Below are 21,521 nucleotides of genomic sequence, written 5' to 3'. Positions count from 1 at the left end.
ACAAAACAATTTGAATTACAATGAAAATCATGTAATTCACTAATAGTTTTAAATTGAAAATTACGATTAATTAAATTCACTGTTTTACAATTGTATTTTAACTAAAATTGTTCCAGTTTGAAAATGGACGATATGTCTGGGTACATGTTGGCGAGTTGATTATTTTCTTGGTTACTTCCTTGATCATTTGAAATATTGATTGACTGACCGGATCTGTTGAACGTTCCTTCACTGAAAATCTGAGCTCTTGTTTCGCATGTTTCCAATACTGAGTGCTCTGGATGCTGGGGTTTGTAACCACACTTGCAGGGATAATACGCATGGTCACGTAATAATCTCCCATCAGTAGTTAAATGATACGGGTTTTGGATTTTTACAAATTGGGTTTATACAAGTTCAATTTCAGATGAGTTAAATTCGTTAGGACCGTGATAGACCATATAAAGATGGTCACTTCTTGATAAAATATCGTCAACCATAGATTGTGACAATTGTTTCTGAAATCTTCAAGGAAGGAACACCTTATTGGTCTCCAATTTCACATACCACTGTGTACCATACTTTGTATCAACATTGTCAATATCGAAAAGTTATTTAAAATTTTTTTTTAAGTCAGACATTTTTTTGAATTCCTTAATTTTATTGCACGCGTTTAACAGACTTTGAGGTGTTGGCAATACATCTTGTCCTTCAATCACTACAATATCATCTTGACTTGATGCCATTTTTTTTAATATTTAGCAATATTTAAAAATTTATTAAAATATGAATTAATAAAGATTTTTCAACGCCTTAATATACTTCTTTAAACGTCGGCAAAAATTGTTCCAGTTTGAAAATGGACGATATGTCTGGTTACATGTTGGCGAGTTGATTATTTTGTTGGTTACTTCCTTGTTCATTTGAAATGTTGATTTACTGACCGCATCTGTTGAACGTTCCTTCACTGAAAATCTGAGCTCTTGTTTCGCATGTTTCCAATACTGAGTGCTCTGGATGCTGGGGTTTGTAACCACACTTGCAGGAATAATACGCATGGTCGCGTAATAATCTCCCATCGGAACGTTTGACTCGTATGTATTTAACCCGTCGCTGGTCCTTACTCGCATAAGCTCGCAAATTGTGGATATAGGGACCGGAGTTAACCCGTCGCTGGTCCTTACTCGCATAAGCTCGCAAATTGTGGATATAGGGACCGGAGTTCCTATCGAGCTGCTTGTCGATGGAGCAGGAATACCGTACAGTATTGATTCCAGAGATAATTGAGCACCTGCACTTTCCTCCTGGTTTGTTGCAATCATGGACGACGTGAAGATGTTCGAAATTTTGTTTTGGATGGTCGAATATAATGAGCAATTGTCCACTGAATCCGATGGCGCTTTTACAAAGTTTTCGAAAAATTTCTTCACGTTCGATATCAGTGTCCCATCGTATGATTCTTTGGACCAAGTACTTTTGATTAGTTTCGGATAGAAATTTTCCCACCCAACAAACTCCTTCATATTCGGCTGATACAGTTGATGCATCGCTTTGATCATGGCAAAAACAATTTTCTTCAATGGTTTCTGTTCCTTCTTCAATTGCCTTTTTATATAAAACGAAACTCTATTTAGTCAGAGAAACGAACTACAGAGGATGACGCAGTGGAAGTCTTGTTGGATCGGATGGAAGATGGCGCGTAAATTCAAACGGAGATTAGAGCTGACTCAAAACGAAGTGGCACAGGGTTCCCCTTTTGCGCAGAAATAAAAAAGTAGAATGGGTAAAAATTAAACGTATACTATTTAATACACAAAATAGGGGAATTTATAGGAAGTATAAAAACTATCCAAAAAAGACAATAGATCGTTTTATCAGTTAAATAAAAAGAGTTGAAAATAGAGTTTAATATTTTATTGCTATTTACATACACTATATACTATGCAATGGAGAGAGATATTATTACATACAATTATCTTATATATGACTGAAATGGATATATTATTTTTAAAAACTTTATTATTGTGTATACAAATTATGTCAGTGGCTATCAATAGTTTTTACTTTTATAATATATCATTATAGTGGATTGATTAAATATGAATTTCCGACTGTGCCAGAATTGTTTGGTTGTTAAATCAAATGTTTTTCAACAAGCAATTAAAATTATTTTATAACTGGATTAAAAAATTATCACATATTCTACCTGGTTAAATATCAATTTTCGACTCGGTCAGTATTGTTTGGTTGTTAATAATAATAAAATTAAAATTATTTTTTACCAAACCTGGATTGAAAAACTTTCATATACTTTACCTGGGTTTATATTACATATTTTACTTTATAAAGTAAAAATTTTAAGCTTTTGATTTAACCTTAACACTTTCCCTGTCCACTGAGCCACATATGGTTCAGGAAAAGCACTAATACGCTCTTGAGCCATATGTGAGTCAGGGGCCATATACAACTTCTAAAACGAATAATTCCACTGGACGTTCTTAAACTGTACTGTTTTTGCATTGGACGTGTTGGTACGATCATAAAGTAAACAAAAACGCCGGGACATACGAAAAAATATTTTTATTTTTCTAAGAAATTACAAATTATTTCTAAGCTATTTCTCACTATGTTTATTTTGGAAACAGCATAAACAAAACAAAAGTTTTTTTGCAATGCAAACACTCAGTGTCTACCCGTTTTACTCTTTTTGCAGCTATTTGCCAGTTTGTGCCTTCTTTACGCAAGTCTTCGTAGCATCCATGGCATCGTTTTCGGACAATTTTATTGTCCTCTTTCCGCGGAATTTTCGTCAGAAAGTGTTGATTTGCAATTGAGCTAGTAGACGGTCCTGGGCTATTGGTCAATGAATTTGCACTCACATCGGATGCATTGTTCAATTGCAAGAACTCCCTAATAATTTCTTGTTGCGTCTGTAGTACGGTTTTGCGATCTCTTCTATTAGTAGTAGAATGTAGTTTTTGATACAAAAGCGTAGCGTTTGTTACTGATGCACAAATCAAAACATCTAAAGCTATCTTTTTGTACCATGCCAGAGACTTTCTTTTAGGGTCATAGTAACTTGAAAGTTGATCAGATACATCTATGCCCTTTTTTCGCTCATTGTAATAGAGCACGACTTCTGGCTTCAATTTCCGTTTATAACCTGCAGACATTTGCATACTAGCGTCATGGCATGTAGAAATCATAACAACGTCACGTTTGTCTCTCCATTTCACCAGTGTTATATTGTCCTTCTGACGAGCAATTACTTCACCTTTTTTAGGGCCCATTTTTTTCGATCTTATTGCCCATGGAAGTTCTTTTCTATTTACCCGTAGAGTGCCGCATAAGTCTGTCTTACGCTGCTGTAAATATTTTGCTAATCCTACGGAATTGTAATAGTTGTCACACACAATTATCCGACCAGCTTCTAGAAGACCATCACATAACTGAACTACGACACTACCTGGCTTATCCAAATCAGCAATCTCGGGGTCGCGACCAATGTAAATATTATAGTTCCAGACAAAACCCTCTTCTGTGCAGAGTTTATAGATTTTCAAGCCGTATTTATGAGCTTTTGATGGGTTGTATTGACGGAAAGATATCCTCCCTCTAAACGGCATCATCGACTCGTCAATGACAATACATTCATCAGGTGTTAGTAAGCTCTTCCAGTTGTTGATAACAAGGTCCAAAAGTGGTTTTATTTTATACAGACGTTCGTTTCGATCCCTTGGAGCTTCATTATCAACAAAGTGCCAGCAGCGTAATATTGATGAGAAGCGATTATACGATATGTTTACGTTATGAAATATTGGATGATAGTAAATCGCGTCTAGTTTCCAATATGATTCAAACGTCGGAAATTTCACAATACCCATAAGCATATACAAGGCAATAAATTTCATCATTTCTTCGCGTGTTACGTCTGTCCACCGGGTCATGCGGCTATGAACTGACATATTGACGTTCTGTTTCAGTTGAGAAGCGTATAGATTTGTTTGAGTGACCATAAGATCTAATACTTCATTGGTCAATATACGTCGATAAATGGATACAACAGATTGTTCGCCTTGAATATGAAGTGTTGGGGTGCTGTTATAAGGTTGGCGTGACAGTGGTAGTATTTCCTGACTCCAGCCATTTTCTCTATCTATATCATTTATTTCTTGCGGAGTAAGCCGCATAATCTCACCAGCAGTCCGTCTTCTGCTCGTTTCTGGCCTAGGTGAATTTATGACGTTATCGGATAAATTATCAGCTGGCGAGTCTGTACCAAAGCCATCGGTTACAATGTTGGAACGAGAAATTTCATCTGGATCAAAATCAGGATCTTCGACGTCGTCATCAGCAAAAATACTCGGTTCTTGATCCGTAATATTAGACTCTGGATCGCTATTGTCGCTGTTGGAATCCATGTCATCATCACTCAATTCAAAGTCACTTTCTTCTAGTACACGTCGCAATTCCTCATTTGATAATTTGCGAGACATTTTCAATAAAAATAGCACATACGATATTATACTCTCAACAAACAACAAACAATTTTAGAACTTGAAACGATAAACTGACAAACAACAAACTAACAGAATTGACGTCTAAAAACCTACAAGTGTCAAATCAGCAGAATTCGCTAATTTTGGGCATAGGATTTAGTGCTAATTTAGTGCTATTTTGGTGCTGCATTGGCGAATTTAGTGCACTTTTTAGTATTGCAAAAATACCGACAATGCTAGCTTTTGATTAAGTGATCAGTGTATTCATTGGAAATCATAGATACTGTCGTCATTTGGTCCTACATAACATGTCTTTAATTAGTGCTCGAATAGTGCTAATAGCAAAGGCAGAAAATAAAGTCACAAAAGAAACAGTACACCGAAATCGAAAAATTATATTTTTTTCCTAAAGCTACACTGCTACCTTAATAGAAAAGCAACAGGCAAAAGAGACAAATCTGAGAAATTTGATCACATCGCTTTTGCCAGTGCGTATTAATTTAGTGCTCATTTAGTGCTTTCGATACCGATCAATAGAAACCGGAAATAACTGAAGCCCTAAATTTGCGACATCCCTACAATGCTCGCTTGACACCAAGTGAGCATTGTAGGTCCCATACGAGGCTATCTGACAAGAAAAGTGCTAATCAAAGTTCACTACAATTTAGTGCTCGTTAAGCGCTTTCGATACCGATTAAGGGAAACCGGAAATAACTGAAGCCCTAAATTTTTGACATCCCTACAATGCTCGCTTGATACTAAGTAAGCCTTGTAGGTCCCATATGAGGCTTTTTATCGAGAAAAGTACTAATCAAAGCGCACTACAGCACTATAATCGTACAATGTTTTTCCGTATAAGTCATGCATACTATTCAAATCGATACGAATAATTCGTTCACTCGAATTTTTTCCACACCCCTAACATTTATAAAAGATGTACTGAAATTCTTGAACACGACATTTTCACAAAATCCAAGAGGTTTCGATGAAACTTAGTAGGCGTTTCTTCGGTTGAATATCTTGAATAAGTTCAGAGATGAACAAAGTTCATCGATCGTTTGACATTATACATGGAATCTACCTTCTATTCCAGCAGTGACCGAATGGGCTTTATTTTGTTTGTGTTGACCTGTGTGTCGTGTATTTTATGTGATGAATCGAATACCAGTGAAAATAAATTAACGAAAGTATGCACTTGTATTCCCGACAAAAAATAAATTTGATCTATACGGAAATCTACTTGCCATAGATCTCCGTATATCAAAGTTGTGGCGCTAAGTACAGTCTTTATTATTGTGTAAATTGTAAGTAGATCTACGTATATCTACGTTTAATTACTTAGGTCTGGAAATTTTTTTTTGACTTTCTTGAGAACGGTTTGACTGGTTTGGTTTATTTCTGTATCTTTGTGTTCACGTTTGTCAGGAGAAGATCGACATGACTTTTTTTGTGACGCTGGACATTAGCGAAATTTAATTTCATCAAATTTTAACTTTAGAATTGTAAGGGCGGCTGTAATAATTAAGAACTTTGAACAATAAGACGTCACGGATCAAAATTTCTTAAGTGCTCGAAATATGTTATATGAGTTAAAAACGAATCCTACGAATTTGGAAACTCAAAGGAAATCACGAGGGCATTGAACATTTCCGCCAACTGTGTAGAAATCAGTTGATTCATTCAAAAGTTATGGCATTTTGAAAATTAAAAAAAATAGTGTTTTATTAAACTTTCATTAGACTTTTGAGCTCGAAGAGCTCAAAAGCATAAAACGGCTATCTTTTTGAGCTCGGAGTGCTCAAAATATTAATATAATCATATTTTTGAGCTCGAAGAGCTCAAAAATAGGATAAAACGCTGAATTTTGAGCGCTTAAGTATTGAATTAGCGAGAGGTTACAGGGATATCCTGAAGGGTGAACCGTCTCACTAATTTTTTTCTAGAACAACGTTGACTGAAATTTCGTTAAAGGATTGTCTTTAAAAAGATGAGAAAACTATATAAACCTTAAGATTATTTCAAAATTATTATTCCATACGAACTTTGTAGTTTATGCATTCAATAATAATACTATTGAGAAATTTTTATACCCATCACATGAAGATTAATAATTTATTTTCTTTTAGACAATCATTTTACATTAGATAACATTATATTGTGCTATAAGATAACGTTTACAGTTAATATACTTAGTGATATAGTTAGAGAAGACTGAATATTTATTGTATTTTTATCTGGACTCATTCATTGATTTTAGCGAATAAAACTTCATACTGATGTTGATAATTATTTTCTCTTTTAATATAATAAAATTTTATCACTTTATTAAGATTTGTTTAATACTAAAAGCTATTAATTAAATCGTCGAGGACAACAAAGTTATCATTTTAAATAAGACATCAGCAGTTTATCCTCACATTCACTCTACTCTGACAATAATATGAAAACTAGTGAGCGTAGTTGGGTTACATTATTGTTTATCATTTGTGACATTAATTATAATCATTATTTTATTCAATAACAACAAAAATATTAAAGGTGATTTTTAAATGTACGAAACTCTCAATTGAGTCGTTATTTGGCTTGACGGGTTTTTTCATTGACTTTTAATGAAATGAAAGCTACTTGTCAAGAACCTGATGCGCAAGAATAAAATTAAAAACAATAAAAGTAATTAGTAAAATAAAATGCAATCCAAACAAACATTCAATCAGTACCAAGTCTCCAAAAAGTAAAAAAAAATTCAATATGACTTCAATATTATTATACTTTATAGAAATTATTTCTAAATATTTGACTATCTCTCATTTCAATTATCTAACAAGCTTTCATGCATTTCTGTGTGTACTTATACATACTTATAACGTTCATTTATTTCATTTTAACTCATTTTTTTCTTGTCCTAAAAAGATGATATGTTTACAAATACTCTGATAAAGTGGTGCTAGCATGGTTAGTTTTTTACATTTCTTGATATTTATTAAATATCCCGCGTAGCTTATTGATATTTGTGAAATTGGAGATTTATGATATTTCTCTTTGTAATAGTTGTAGTAATAATAATCAGAGAATTATCAATTGAGAAGAAGAGTTTTTAGTCGTGAATTTAAAATTTTTTTTTCGTATTTGTTATTCAAATAAATAAGTCACATGGAGCAAATTTACGCAGCACGTAAAATTATATGCCAACCTATGTATTTCATGACCCTATTTGAGAAGTCCTTTGCAAAATCATAGAAGAAAAAATATAGATGATTAAAAATTATATCAGCTCTTATTCGTATTATAATTATTATTGTAATTATATTGTATTAAAAAAAGTTTGTTTTTGACTCCAAGGCGACTAAAACCCGCTTACAAATTTTGGATCCCAAAGATCTGTTTTTAATCTGGATAAGATCACAAACAATTTAAATAATGTAACGAATCAAGTCTGATTTTGATTCAGATACAATCGAAAACAGATTTCATTTAGTATTAAAAATAGTCTAATATTAGTCTGAATAAAGAATGGTACGCGCAAAATCAAGTCAAATCTCTGCATAAATTAGATACAGAGAATTAAATTGATCTAAAGAAAAATCCAAAAAATTAAAAACTCATTACATTTTTTGACCTAAGTATGTAAAATATGCCAACTAAGGAACCTATCATTTCTGCACTAAATAAAAAAATACACTGTTTATCACAGGCGATACAGATAGTCACGTCAGACTATAATTATTAATAATTTATTCATATTAACACAAATTATTTGATGATTGCGATTTCTAATAAGGTGTGTAATAGTAATTATCTATGCCTCCTCAAAAAATATCATAATTATTCATTTCGCAACTGCATATACTAATAGCGAAATTTCAGCCAGGAATTTTTTGCTTACTTGTTTTTCTTTAGTTTTTCTATCATCGTACATAACCCATAACCCGTTAGTTCTTCTACCAATAGCCACGTAGTGACCGATCGCTTTAAGATCACTTTCTCCGACTACGTTTTCTTTGTTTTCTGTTGCCACATCATTTTTCAATTTTTTGCCGTCTTGTCTCTTATCATTCAATTTGACTCTTCTTTGTTTACTAATCGTTGGTGGGTAGAAATGCACTACCCCCACGATTTTCATTTTCTTTCCATCAGTAGGACGGGTGAATTCTTTGCAAAGATCATCAAGCTGCTTAATTACCGCAGTAGTGACACTAAGCTGGTTCTGGCACAGTTTGACCTACATATAGAATATAGTGAACAGGTTTTAGCACACTATGACCTATATACAACGACCTTGCAAATGTATGTGGGTTGTGGTGTCCTGGTGTGTTTTAATGATAAAGGGGGAGATAAGAAACAAAGAATTCAATTTGACCTATATACAGCGACCTTGCATGTTAGATGAGTGTGCCGGTGTGTTTTAAAGATATTGGGGGGAGATAAGACACAAAGGGTGATGATTCAAGCACGGTTTGACCTACATATAGGGAAGATGTTCAAGCACACTTTGACCTATATACAACGACCTTGCAAATGTATGTGGGTTGTTGTGTCCTGGTGTGTTTTAATGATAAAGGGGAGATAAGAAAACAAGGGTGATGATTCTCTTTGACCTATTTACTATATAATTGCAGCATGTCAACGACCTTACATGTAAAATTAAGGAAATAAAAATTGATACTTACCTATGTCAACACTTGTTGATTAATACAGTTTAATAATCTTTGAGTAATCTAAATCAAATAATGCAGGGGTGTACTTCATATGATAATACATATTATCTATATATTTATGCACAATGAGTATTTGAAATGGAAGATGGAAGGATAATGCAAATAAAAAACTTTACGAATATGATATACAATTCATTATTTATTGAGGGATTAGATTATAAAAATTGTTATTTTTTTAAGTATAATATACAATTTTAAAATTAAGATAAACATTTATTTTTAATTGATCTAAAACAAAAATTAGAATAAATAAACACAAATTTTTAAAATAAAAAAATGGATGTATAAAACTTACCAAAGATATTTAAGAATATATTAGATTATACTGATTTGAAAAAATTGATCTAAAATAAAACGTTAAAATGAATGAAAAAGCACATTTTTACAACGCAAAGAAAAATCATACCAGGGGGTTGCTTGACTTTTTTCGGGGTTATTAATGATGTGTTTTATATTATACATTAAAACACCAGTCAGATCTTTTATAAAATTTTTAATGTTCCTCGTAATGTTTCTTTCAATGTACAGTAAATACTGCAATTGTTTTGATTGTCCATCTTCTATTCCGTTCATAATTTCCAAAAGAAACAAATCGTTGATTGTGTTTGTTATATTCCATTCGTTTGAAGAAGACCCTTCTTGTATTGTTTCGTAAATTTTATTGAAATTGAAATTAATTTTTTTAATATCATTTTTAATTTCATGTATTTGGAGATTGTTGATCACTATATGTGATATGACACCACACGACACAATAATGCACACAAAATACTTGGTTATAATAATTTTATTCATTTTTAATAACTTGAGAGAAAACGATTTGTTGTAAGCGAATGATGTAGAAACACTAAATTCTTGAAGGAGTTAAATTTTAAAAATCACATCAGGAAAAAAGAATGATGTCATAATTTGATGAGCCCCCTAATCATCTTTCAAAAAAATTGCCGACGCATTGAATATGGTGTATTGATGATGGTAATATTGTATACCTATATATCATTTACAAACAAATAATAAAAATCATATACTCATATTTATTTTTTATAAATTTAATAAATTATATTAAAATATACAAAGGGTATACTATTACGCCTAATTTTGTGAGATTATTTTTTATGTTGTTTCTAAAATCAATATTTATTATATATTTATAAACAAATATATAAAACCTTAGAGTGTATAAAGATGACACAAAGAAGTTATTAAAAAAGATGCACGTTTAACACATTTATTCTTTTTCTATGCATATAATGGGTTTTAGTTAATGAAAACAAAACATTATTTAAAAAAGTATATTTATTATCTTATTGCTTCTACAAAGTATGATATTTTTATTCTAATTTTAATATTATAGACTACATGAATAATTAATTACGTTGCGTAAAGCACACACATTAGATTTATCTACATGAGCCATACACACTATCAATTTATTTTTCTTAAAATTACAGGATAAGTTATAATTATTAAGATCCTTTACATTCTTAAGATTAAACAGTTGCTTAAGCCACTTAACCTTTTCAAGTCCTTTAACATAAGTTTCTTCATCCTTATTAAATATTTTTTCACCAATTTCACAAATTTTTTCATATTTAATATCACCACTCTCCCATATTAAACCATGGTGATTCAAAATTAACCACCTGTTAGTTTTTTTATATTTTGCTTCCAGATTATTCCAACCAAAGGGTGGGAGAAACAAGTAGTGTTGTAAATATTCACCATTCTTAAAAATGGCCATTTCTTTGAGCACAAATTGATTTTTAGTTGTTTTAAATCCTTGAATATCAACAACAGCAACCATATTGTCGTGATGTTTATTGGATTTGTCTTACTAGATTACTAAATGGGTTGTATTCAAGCAACTTATCATGAATGATTAATGCAAATGCAGATGTTTTTTTAGGTGCATTTCTATCAAACTGCCATTCAATTCTTATATCAACACTCCCCGATTTGATTGTGTCATTTTGTCTCATAGTGTTAAATACTACCATGGGGCAAACAGTGGTCATGTCTCTATAGGTGAAAAGAGGATCTGATCTTCTATTATAATAGGCGGTTTGAAAATCGGTGAACATATTATACAATTGTGCATAATGTCCCTTTGCAAAATCAAAATTTAGTTGATCGTTTGGATATTGCTCACTGTTTAGATATAATTTTGCAGATTTAATATTACAATGATCAAAAACAGTTTTCTTTTTATCATTTCCTTTTCTGTCAGTTTGAAAACATAAAATTACAAATCGTGGTTTTTCCATCTGAGTACTGCTTCTGACATTCCACGTTTGATTAGTACTTTCAGGAAGTGAAGGAAATTCATAGAGATCCCAACTTCTGTAACCAATTGGTAACCATGTACTTGTTTCCAAATATCTTAATAATTGTAATTTTTGTTTGTCCCCTGGGGTGACATGTGGTATTTTCCATTGAATCTTGTAAATATTAATTTTACAATCCTCTCCACCTGCTTTTTTTAAAAAGCAGTTTGCATCGCTACGTGCTCTTGTCAGAACCAATTCATGTCTAACGTTAATGATAACCTTTTTAAAGTCCTCCATTAGTCCAAAAACTATTCTTAAAGGAATTGCAATTTCAAATCGATATTCGTAATCAACCAAATCCATAACTGCAGCATCACTTAGAGGAGACCACCAACCAGCAATTTGTAAAGCCTCACTTTCATTTTTTGAGTAGGAAAGATAATTTTTAATTGTTGAAGTAATACCTGGTTGTTTACAACGATCAACTTCATGACCGTTGATTAGATATTTCATCTCTTCGAACAAAAACATTCCAAAATTTGCCCGCATTTCTCCATCAGTTGAAACGGCTTTTGTGTTATCTTTTGTTTTAACAAGTTGACCAGAGATGAATATATAAGACTCGGATGGGTTTACGTATAAATCTGTTTGATTAATGGGTATCCTTATCTCATCTCCGTAATCAAACGAATGGACATAAGGGTTGTATGTGTGAACTTCATTTGCTACAATTGTATCGTCGAAACCAGGCTTTTCAGTAACATTTAAAATATCCATTGTTTGATTATATTTTAACGATGTAATTAATCGATTCTAAAAACTTTCTATTTATTTTTGAAATGGAATATCCACCTCGCTTCTTTAAATTTCGATTTACACTGATGTTATTCTTTTTAGGATAAACTTTATATGCATTATTAGAATTATTAACAATTAACATTTTCTAATATGTAGAACTATGGTTATCTCCTCGTTGTTAAAATCAATAAACTCCCCCTTCTGATCAACAATTGAACACGTTATGTCACTAATGTATTCCTTTATTACTGGATAGTAAATGATATTTTTTGGGGTTTCAATAATTTTGTACCCTGAATCTTCTCGTGGATAGAAACAATAAATATGATGTGTTTTACGATTATTCAAATATAGCCCCTTTGTTATACTACAGTTTACAAAAAAAGCATTAGATGAGTGTATTTGTAGAATGTCGTCAGATATATAAGTTTTATTAGGAATAGTTAGTTCGATAGTTTTAGTAAAGCCAAGTAGTTTTCCAAGAGTGTTTTTTAAGTGAAAACCCACAACTTCTGAAGCTTCAATTTCTGTTTTAAAGGTGTTATGATTCACTCTAATATTAATTGTAGGTAATTTTCTATCACCAATTGAAGGGTCAAGAATAGTTTCCCATGTAAACTCTTGATTAATTTTTTTTTTAATTTCATCTACGATTTCATAAAACTCATATCTACCAGGAGGAATTGTAATGGTTTTCCCCCCGAATAAAAATTGATTATTTAAATTAGTTACATTTAAAACTGAATTATATGAATACAATGCAACAAGAGCACATTCATATTTACCATCACTACAGTCGATAGTAGGAAAATACTCTGCTTTAAGTTGAGATGACCTTCCCGTTAACGTTAAAGTAGGCATTATCACAATAATAAAGAAACATCAAGCAGTAATGACCGCAATAAAATTCACTATATTTTTGAAATCTCTCGTGATTATATAAGATATTTGAACCAAGATATTTAATGATTTCTTTTGGAGGGGGTAAATTTCCAAACGAATCAAAATACAAAACAATTGAATTAGCCTTATAATAACAAACCCAATGAGAGCCGTTCGATTTATTTTCATCTAAATTAACTATGCCACATTCGTTTCTTCTAACACGAGCAGGTAAAGTATCTCGCATGAAAACCCCCCGAAAATGTTTAATTTTACTTCCATAGTAATAAAGATCATAATTTGTTAGCGGCCTATTGGGTAAGCGAGTTAAAAAAAATTTTTGTTATGATTCATATAAAGTCCTAGCCCCTGCCTATACCTTTTTAAATATATACCATTCCCACCCTTAAGTCCAATTTCAATAGCTTTGTTATGTCTTTTATTTTCTTTAATAAACTCTTTGGCTTTCTGGGCATCATTAATTGTTTTGGCTATAGCAGCCGCTCCACCCGTTAAACTCCCCAATGCACTCAAACCGGCAAAAATAGGTATGAGTGGAAGTACACCCCCACTTTTTGGAATGGGTAAAATCCTAGGTAGACGTACATTTTTTTTCCCATGTTTTTTAACAGTTTTTTTTGCTGCGTTTAATGATATATTAATACCTTCAATCATGTTTGAAATTTTTTTATTTTTTAATGAAGATCTAGCACTGTCAACAATTTTACGAAGAGGGATTTTCTTCTTCATTCTACGATTTCCCCCTCCCATTTTTGATTTCAGCTTCATTATGTTTGAAACTAACCAGGCACTGGTTTTTTCTCCTAAAGAACTATCTGAAGATTTAAATCGTTCCCACGCTTTTTCACTTAAAACACGATCACCAAAAGCCCTTTTTTTGAATCCGATGTTTGGCTATACAAAATATCATGTGCTTTACAAGCGTTGTCAAGTTGGTTTAGTGGAACGTCTCCTCTTTTCAATCTTTCATCTAATTTTGTACCAGGGCCTAGTAATAATAATAATAATAATAATAATAAGAATTAATACAACTATTATAAAAAAATAATAAAAGAAATATTTACCACAAAATTTATATTTTGGTAGATGTAATTCAAAAGGTAATTTATCGATTAATTTGTTAATGATTCCTTTACCATATATTTTATTATTTTGCTTCATCTAAATTTAAAGCTTTGATGCAAACACGACACCGTTTTCTTAAAGGTAAAGGACCATCAAAATGATCGGTTTGATTCAAAGTGTTGTGGTGGCTAACACAATAACTGTTTTCAATTTCACACTTGATATGAGGTGGAATAATATCATAAATTGTACCAACAATAGAAATGCTATTGTTGAATATAAACAATAATTCCTTATGTGTAATTAGATTAATAATATAGGGTTTATTTCTTAACAAAAGCAAGAGATTTTCCATAACAAGAAAACAAAATGTATAAATACTTATTTCCTCGAATGCTCTTCAAACACTAAGATGAAATTTCTCAAGCAGACAACTTTATTACCAATTAAAAATTTTGATTATAATTATAAACCGCAAAGTGAGAAAAGACATGGAAAATTATTTCCAAATGCAATTAGGTGTATTATTGCGGGGCCTAGTGGTTGTGGAAAAACAAATTTGCTGTTATCTATATTGCAAAGTGAAAACGGAGTATCTTTTGAAAACATTTATATATTTTCAAAAAGTTTGAACCAACCCAAGTATGAAATATTGAAAGAAATCATAAAAAACGTGGAGGGTGTTAATTTGCATACATTTTCTGATAATGACGAAGTGATTTCACCGGATGAAGTGAAGCCCAACAGTGTGTTTCTTTTTGATGATGTAGCGTTTGATAAACAGAATAACATCAAAATATTTTACGCAATGGGTCGGCATAAGGGAGTTGATTGCTTTTATTTAACACAAAGTTGGGCAGCCCTACCAAAACACTTTCTTCGTGAAAATTGTAATTTTTTAATAGTGTTCAAGCAGGATTTACAAAACTTGAAACACATTTATCAAAATCTTGTAAATACAGATATGATATTCAGTAAATTTCTAAAAATATGCAAGAAATGTTGGAAGAGTGATTACGGTTTCCTAACAATTGATTTAGAATCACCATTGAAAAATGGTAGATATAGGCGAAACTTGGATGAATTTATTCAATTGTGAGGTAGCAGTAATACATACACAACCAACAACAATAGTAAAAAAGAAAAAAAATGGAGACACAAGAAATAAAAAAAGAAATTCTACAAGCAACTAAAAATATTCAAAAGAAATATTTGAACTTAAAACGTAATCGTATAGATTGTGAAACATCTCTTCAACAGCTGTATAAACCATTGATCACATCCCTTACATTACCTTTACACTCAAATGAAAAAAAAAATAAAATTGAAGATGTTAAACCAGAAAACCAGTTAATAAAGGATGAAAAACAAGAAGATGATGAAAATTCAACATTAAAAGAAAATAATATGGAGGATGAGTCGTTAGATGCAGTAAATTTTGATGGAAACCTAGCTTCATTAATAACACCTGGCAATACTCAATATCTATCCGATGACATTTTGAAGTCCCTTTATAAATTATTGAAAGGTGATGTTAATAGCTACGGGTTGAGATATGATAAGAAAAAACATGCGTGGTATATAGGTGACAAGAGGGTGATTTTCAATGATGAAAATATTATTGTGGGTCACCAAGCATATACACTCAGTATGGGGCTTGTAAATTTATTGGTTAATAAAAAACCTCCACATACATATAGCGATGAAGATGTTGAAATGTATAAACAAATATTGAAAGACACAAATGCTTTATCCTCTCGATATAAAAATACAAGATCTTATAAATATAGATATTTCATAACAAAATTGATGATGGAGAAAGATGGAGGAGACTATTTTAAATCGTTAAATAAACCAAACATTGTATATTGGAACAAATTAGATGAAATAATTGACAGATTGAGATTGTTATACGCATCAAAATCCCTAGGGAACGAATCAGTGAATAATGAAATAATTGCAATTTTGGAAGAACTTGAAGAAGAAGGGGTGATAGAGAAAAATCCACTAGGCGATCAACCACCCCTTTAATAAAAAACAAAAATTGGATTACATCACATAATTTGTATGCCTGGAGGTCAAGCGTATCTCTTTTAATCGGGCAAACTTTTTTTTGATGTGTTGTTTTTGAAAATAAACAAAAAAAGAGTAATTATTAGAAAAAAATGTATTTGTTTATACTAAACAAAAAAATGAATAGTTGAGTAGAATCAAACAGAAGGACTTTAGTTTTTAAAATATTCACAAAGAAGCAACAACAAAAAATGAAAGCAATAACTTTCGTAAATGAAATTAATAATTTGGAGGAATTTGCTAACGACATGGTGGAGTTATGCCGATCGCTGTTTGAAGAAGATGAGAGTGTTAGAACATTAATATTTTGTGAGAACGTGTTTGATTATGAGCAGAATTTAGAGCAGGGTGTTCGGTATTGTGAAATTGGTAGACTTCCATCGTTTGATGTGCACGAACAAGAGTTCATTCGTAGAAAAATAAGCGAATATTTATTGAATTTTCAGTTAACAGCGGTGGTAAGGCATTGCTGTATGTCTGAGATGGATGATACACCAGACTTAATTGTATCGAAAGATTCAATACCCGAAAACTGTTTTCGTGTACCATCATCAATGCTTTAAAAAGAAAAAATTTCGATGATTTAGGAAATAGTGGTGTGTAACAATTTTAATATATTATCTATACCGATTTTAATATATTATCTATCCTCTGTTTAAATGATATAAAAATAAAAAAAGTAATTTTTAAAAATTGTTTGTATGGTTTTATTTTTTTAAAATGAACATCCCTCACCCCCCATGCTGTTCTTTTCTTCTTTCAGATCGTGAGTAGTACTAATAGCATTACACTTAGGTAAGAATGAAGTAATTCTACGTATTTATGAGAATAAAAAAACACAAACATGCGACACCGCCCGCCGCCCGCCGCCGCCGCCCCGCCGCGCGCTCCGGAAAAAAGTGTGTCCGCCCGCGGAAAATATTTTGTCCGGCTCGCACCCCCGCCGCGGAAAAACTTATATACCCCGCTCGGAAAAAATTTTACTGCCGGGGGGGAGGGGCGCAGTAAAAATTTTTGTACCGCCTGCTTCACTACTTCCTAAAATTGTATACCATCTATTTTGACACGTTTTTATCAAATATATATAAATATAAATGCACTCTTTGTGAGAGGGGTTAGTGTACGTCAATCATGGAAAAACACAATATTGTTAAAGAAATTCATGCTCCTTCAAGACGCAATTTTCCCAGGCTAAAAACCATAATTCTTGGGATAGGAGATACTCTTCAAATAGATTTAATTGATATGTCAATGCATGTCAGGTATAATAAAAAATTTAAATGGATTTTAGCTGCTATAGACATTTTTTCAAAATTTGCATATGTTGAACCAATCTTTAACAAACGAGGGGTAGAAGTTACTAAAGCAATGAATAAAATTCTACAACGGTGTCCACCAATCAAAAACATTCAGAGTGATATGGGAAAGGAATTTTACAACACATACTTTCAACAATTGATGAAAATAAAAAAAATAAATCATTATTCTACATTTTCCACAAAGAAAGCAGCCATATGCGAACGATTTATTCGAACTTTTAAAGGTTTGCTTTATAAAAATTTTAATTTACAAGGTTCTTATAACTGGTGTGATTCACTACAAAAAATTTGTAAACAATACAACGATACAAAACACAGAACCATCAAAATCCCACCGTCTCATGTTAATAAAACGAATGAACAAGAACTATTATCTACCGTATATAATTACAACTATATCGAGGAAAAAAAACCGAAATTTAAAATAAATGATTATGTGCGGATTAGTAAACACAAATCTGTTTTCGATAAATCATATCTTCCAAATTGGTCAGTTGAGGTGTTTAAAGTGGTTCGTGTTCGGAAGACTCATCCAATTTCTTATATGTTACATGATTTAAATGAAAATCCAATTAAAGGTGCATTTTATACGCATGAACTGTTAAAAACAAATTATCCAAATTCTTATTTGATTGAGAAAATTTTCAAGAGGCGTGGAAACAAAATTTATGTAAAATGGCTTGGTTTTCCAGGGAAGTTTTGGATTAATAGCAAGGATTTATTGTAAAAACAAATTGTTTCATTCAATAAATAAAAATACATTTTTTTATATTTAAACATCTATTTTATTTCATTTCCAATTTTATAATGTCCTAAAGCTAATGTGTGTATATTATCTGCTAAAATAAATCTTTTATCATCATTACACGATAATGATTTCTTATTCTGTTCAATAGTATACAAATTGTGATTTTTACTTCTAATAGTAAACATTTTTACAAAACTTTGTTGATTATGAAATAGTGTATTATAATAATCGTCAAAAGTAATCTTTTTAACGCATGCTCGAGATATCCCCTTTGCACGTTTAGTACAATCAACCTCCTTATCCAATCTATACGCGTACATTTTTGGACGCAAACCTATGTATTCCGAAATTATACGCCCACCACTCTCATCCTTCATAACCCCAATTTTTTTTGCGTTTACTAACGGAATTTTATATACATTATTTTCATCATAATTTGATGTGTCAAATTTCTCAGTGTTTTGTTTTATCACTTCATAAATATTTAATTCCCCTGGTTTCAACTCGACATATATTATCACGGAATCTGTATCTGTGTAACAGAGTTCAATGTATGTGAAAAATTGTTTAAACCAGTAATAAAAGGCATATATCATGGTTTTCGCGATTTCGAGAATACAAACCCCCACAATTATAGGTTTTGAATAAACGATTTCCTCTTTACCCATTTCTATTATAGCAATATTCTCTTCAATTAATGTCACGTTTTTACATCTTGGGTTTGCTAACATTTTTCTCAATCCATATCTTCCTTCCCACCTACAAACAATTCTTATGTGTCTGTGATTACGTACATTTTCCAAAAATTTCCCAAAAACAGAATTGACCATTAATTTGAAAAAATTTTTTTCAAACTCGTTGGAAGCTAATTTTCTTAACCTTGCATTTAACTCTACATATGTCTTTAGCCAACATGATTGATTAAATCGTAAAACTCTATGAACTTTTTCTAATTCCAAACCAAACTTTATACATTGTTTTAAATTTCTTATATGTAATACATAATTTTCCTTTTTAAAAAATGTTGTAACCAACTTATCAACACCCCCAATTTTTTTCCTTTCTGGTAAAAATGGAAGACAATTCTGAACGTCGTGTAAGTGTTGTGGTATACTTATAGTGGCCTCTAAAATATAACCCATTTCTCCATTTTCATCAATATCCTCTACTTTTAAATTATTTATTTCATTTTCTGTTAAAAATGTAAAATTTGAGAGAGGTAGTGGGTATGTCATTGCTTCTGCGTACTGTGAATTTATATCAAAATATGTAATATATGCTTCTGGTATAGATGAGTCAAATTTTTCCATGAATGGATTATTCGCCTTAGCATACCTTTTAGATACCATAGTCAAACCCCCTCTGATACCACTTTCTAACATATTAATTTTGTCAATATCTTTAATTATTTCCATTTTTACCTTTGTTACTTTTAACATACAATCATAAGCCAATCCAGGTATAGTATAATAATGCATACAGTCTAATTTATAGATTTTTAATGATACATTACGAAATTTTTCGATGGCATCAGCCATCAGGAGTACATCACACTTTAAATACAAATCACTATATTCACCCATATTTTTTATATTAAATTTATCCCACACATTACAAGCGTGGTTGTATTCTTCCTCCGATAATTCACAATCGTTAAGTTTGTTATAAAAGGATGAAATGGGGGGTAATTGTTTTTCTTCAAATACCTCCCACCTATTTACATAATCATATGGGAAAATACCCTTCTGTTTTAAAAGGTGATAGTACGGATGAGATCCAAATTCCTCCTTCAAAAATATAAAATCTTCAGATGATAAATTTTTAACTAATTTATCTAAAGATGAATTCAAAAATTTGTAAGAATCTAAAAACCTTAATTTTACATCACCTACTTTTTTTGATATTGAAATGTATTTTTCATTGGTTATCGCTAAAATTTCTATTGGATGTTTATTGAAGTTCAATTCTCTAATCAAAAAGTGAAAGTCGTAATTAGCACCATTGTGAAAAACTATCGGGATATATTTAGGTAACTGATTTTTCAAATTGCAGGTCACATGTGCACACCCAGCATAGTTGTTTTCTTTTAACAAATGAATATGATCTCGCGCTTTTTGCTCACCATTTTGAAAAGGTTTTTCACAAATATAACATTCAGTTGCAGTTTGAAATGATATTTCATCTGCTTCTGTCATATGAATTTTGAAATTTTGTTTAATATACAATGAATATTGATTGGCTATTTCTCTAAGTTTATCAACAAATTTTTTTGCGGCATCTACACCTCGATATAACCAAAAAAAATTTAGTTCTTTATGGTAAGCAAAAACACCAAACATGGCTACCGAATATGGAGTATGATGTTGATAGTAATCCGTATATGAAAATTCTCCATTATTTGAACACTTTGAAACAGGTTGTAGAAGGCTTTCAAAATCTGCGTAAATCGTTAGAACTGTTTTAAATTTATAATTAAAATGTTCAAACTCTATGAAATTTTTTTCAGGGAAAACTATTTTAACAGCATCAAAATCATTACACATTTCTAAGTGATTATCAAGTTTTTGTTGAGATGAAAAGGGTTGTATACATCTGCTACAGATAAATTGCTTTTTAAGAGAAGTTGATATTTGAGAACTGCATAGACGTCCTAAATCACGTATTAAAACATAGTGTATTTTTTCACCTTTACTAATGAGTAGCAAATTAACATGATTAATTTTAACACTTTTTGTATGATATAATGGTCCAATAACCGTTCTGTTATCCGATTTTAGTCCATATACATTAATAGATATTTCAGGATTCAGTTTCTCAAATTTGTGGATATCACGAATTTCAATTGGAAACTTAATACCCTTTATAGTCCAGTCAAGGAATGAGGTGTAGAGTGCGTGAGCAGGTAACTAAACGATTCCTTCAGAAACCTGTTCAGGGGGCTTAGGTTGTTAACATACCAAAAGTCCTGACTCCTAGGTGATGAGCGGGGGGGAGGAGGGGGGGCTAAATGTACGAATTTTGGGTTTTTCGCTTATATCTCGAAAACGGTGCATCGGGGAGAAATATTTTTAGATAATAAAATGGAGTTCTTAAAATTATCTAAAACTTTTATATCATATGTTTTTTTCTAATTCCTAACCGTTTTCGAGCTATAC

At 31.5% G+C, this 21,521-nt stretch overlaps 2 protein-coding genes across 2 annotated transcripts; both read right to left on the bottom strand.

Annotated features, from left to right (window-relative positions):
* Nucleotides 1–2,320: 2,320 nt before the first annotated feature.
* On the bottom strand, nucleotides 2,321–4,475 carry LOC123295109 (piggyBac transposable element-derived protein 4-like). The gene is made up of 2 exons (XM_044876332.1): nucleotides 2,682–4,475; nucleotides 2,321–2,449 (listed from the first exon to the last, which is right to left on the bottom strand). Exons 1-2 carry the CDS (start codon nucleotides 4,473–4,475, stop codon nucleotides 2,321–2,323), a joined length of 1,923 nt encoding a protein of 640 aa, XP_044732267.1.
* A 6,535-nt stretch (nucleotides 4,476–11,010) lies between these two features.
* On the bottom strand, nucleotides 11,011–12,237 carry LOC123295106. The gene has a single exon (XM_044876326.1). It carries the CDS (start codon nucleotides 12,235–12,237, stop codon nucleotides 11,011–11,013), a length of 1,227 nt encoding a protein of 408 aa, XP_044732261.1.
* Nucleotides 12,238–21,521: the final 9,284 nt, after the last annotated feature.

The sequence above is a fragment of the Chrysoperla carnea genome, chromosome 3 (genome assembly GCF_905475395.1).
Source record: "Chrysoperla carnea chromosome 3, inChrCarn1.1, whole genome shotgun sequence".
In the NCBI taxonomy this organism is placed as follows: Eukaryota; Metazoa; Arthropoda; class Insecta; order Neuroptera; family Chrysopidae; genus Chrysoperla; species Chrysoperla carnea.
The sequence above is the reverse complement of the archived record's forward strand: the minus strand, read 5'-3'. Positions and strand labels throughout refer to the sequence as shown.

Excerpts from the sequence above, each read along its gene's own strand:
- LOC123295106 (XM_044876326.1), bottom strand. The coding sequence starts at position 12,237 with ATGGATATTTTAAATGTTACTGAAAAGCCTGGTTTCGACGATACAATT.
- LOC123295109 (XM_044876332.1), bottom strand. The coding sequence starts at position 4,475 with ATGTCTCGCAAATTATCAAATGAGGAATTGCGACGTGTACTAGAAGAA. Across the intron at positions 2,450-2,681 it reads GGCAAATAGCTGCAAAAAGA|AAGTTGTATATGGCCCCTGA; the intron begins GTAAAACGGGTA and ends TATTCGTTTTAG.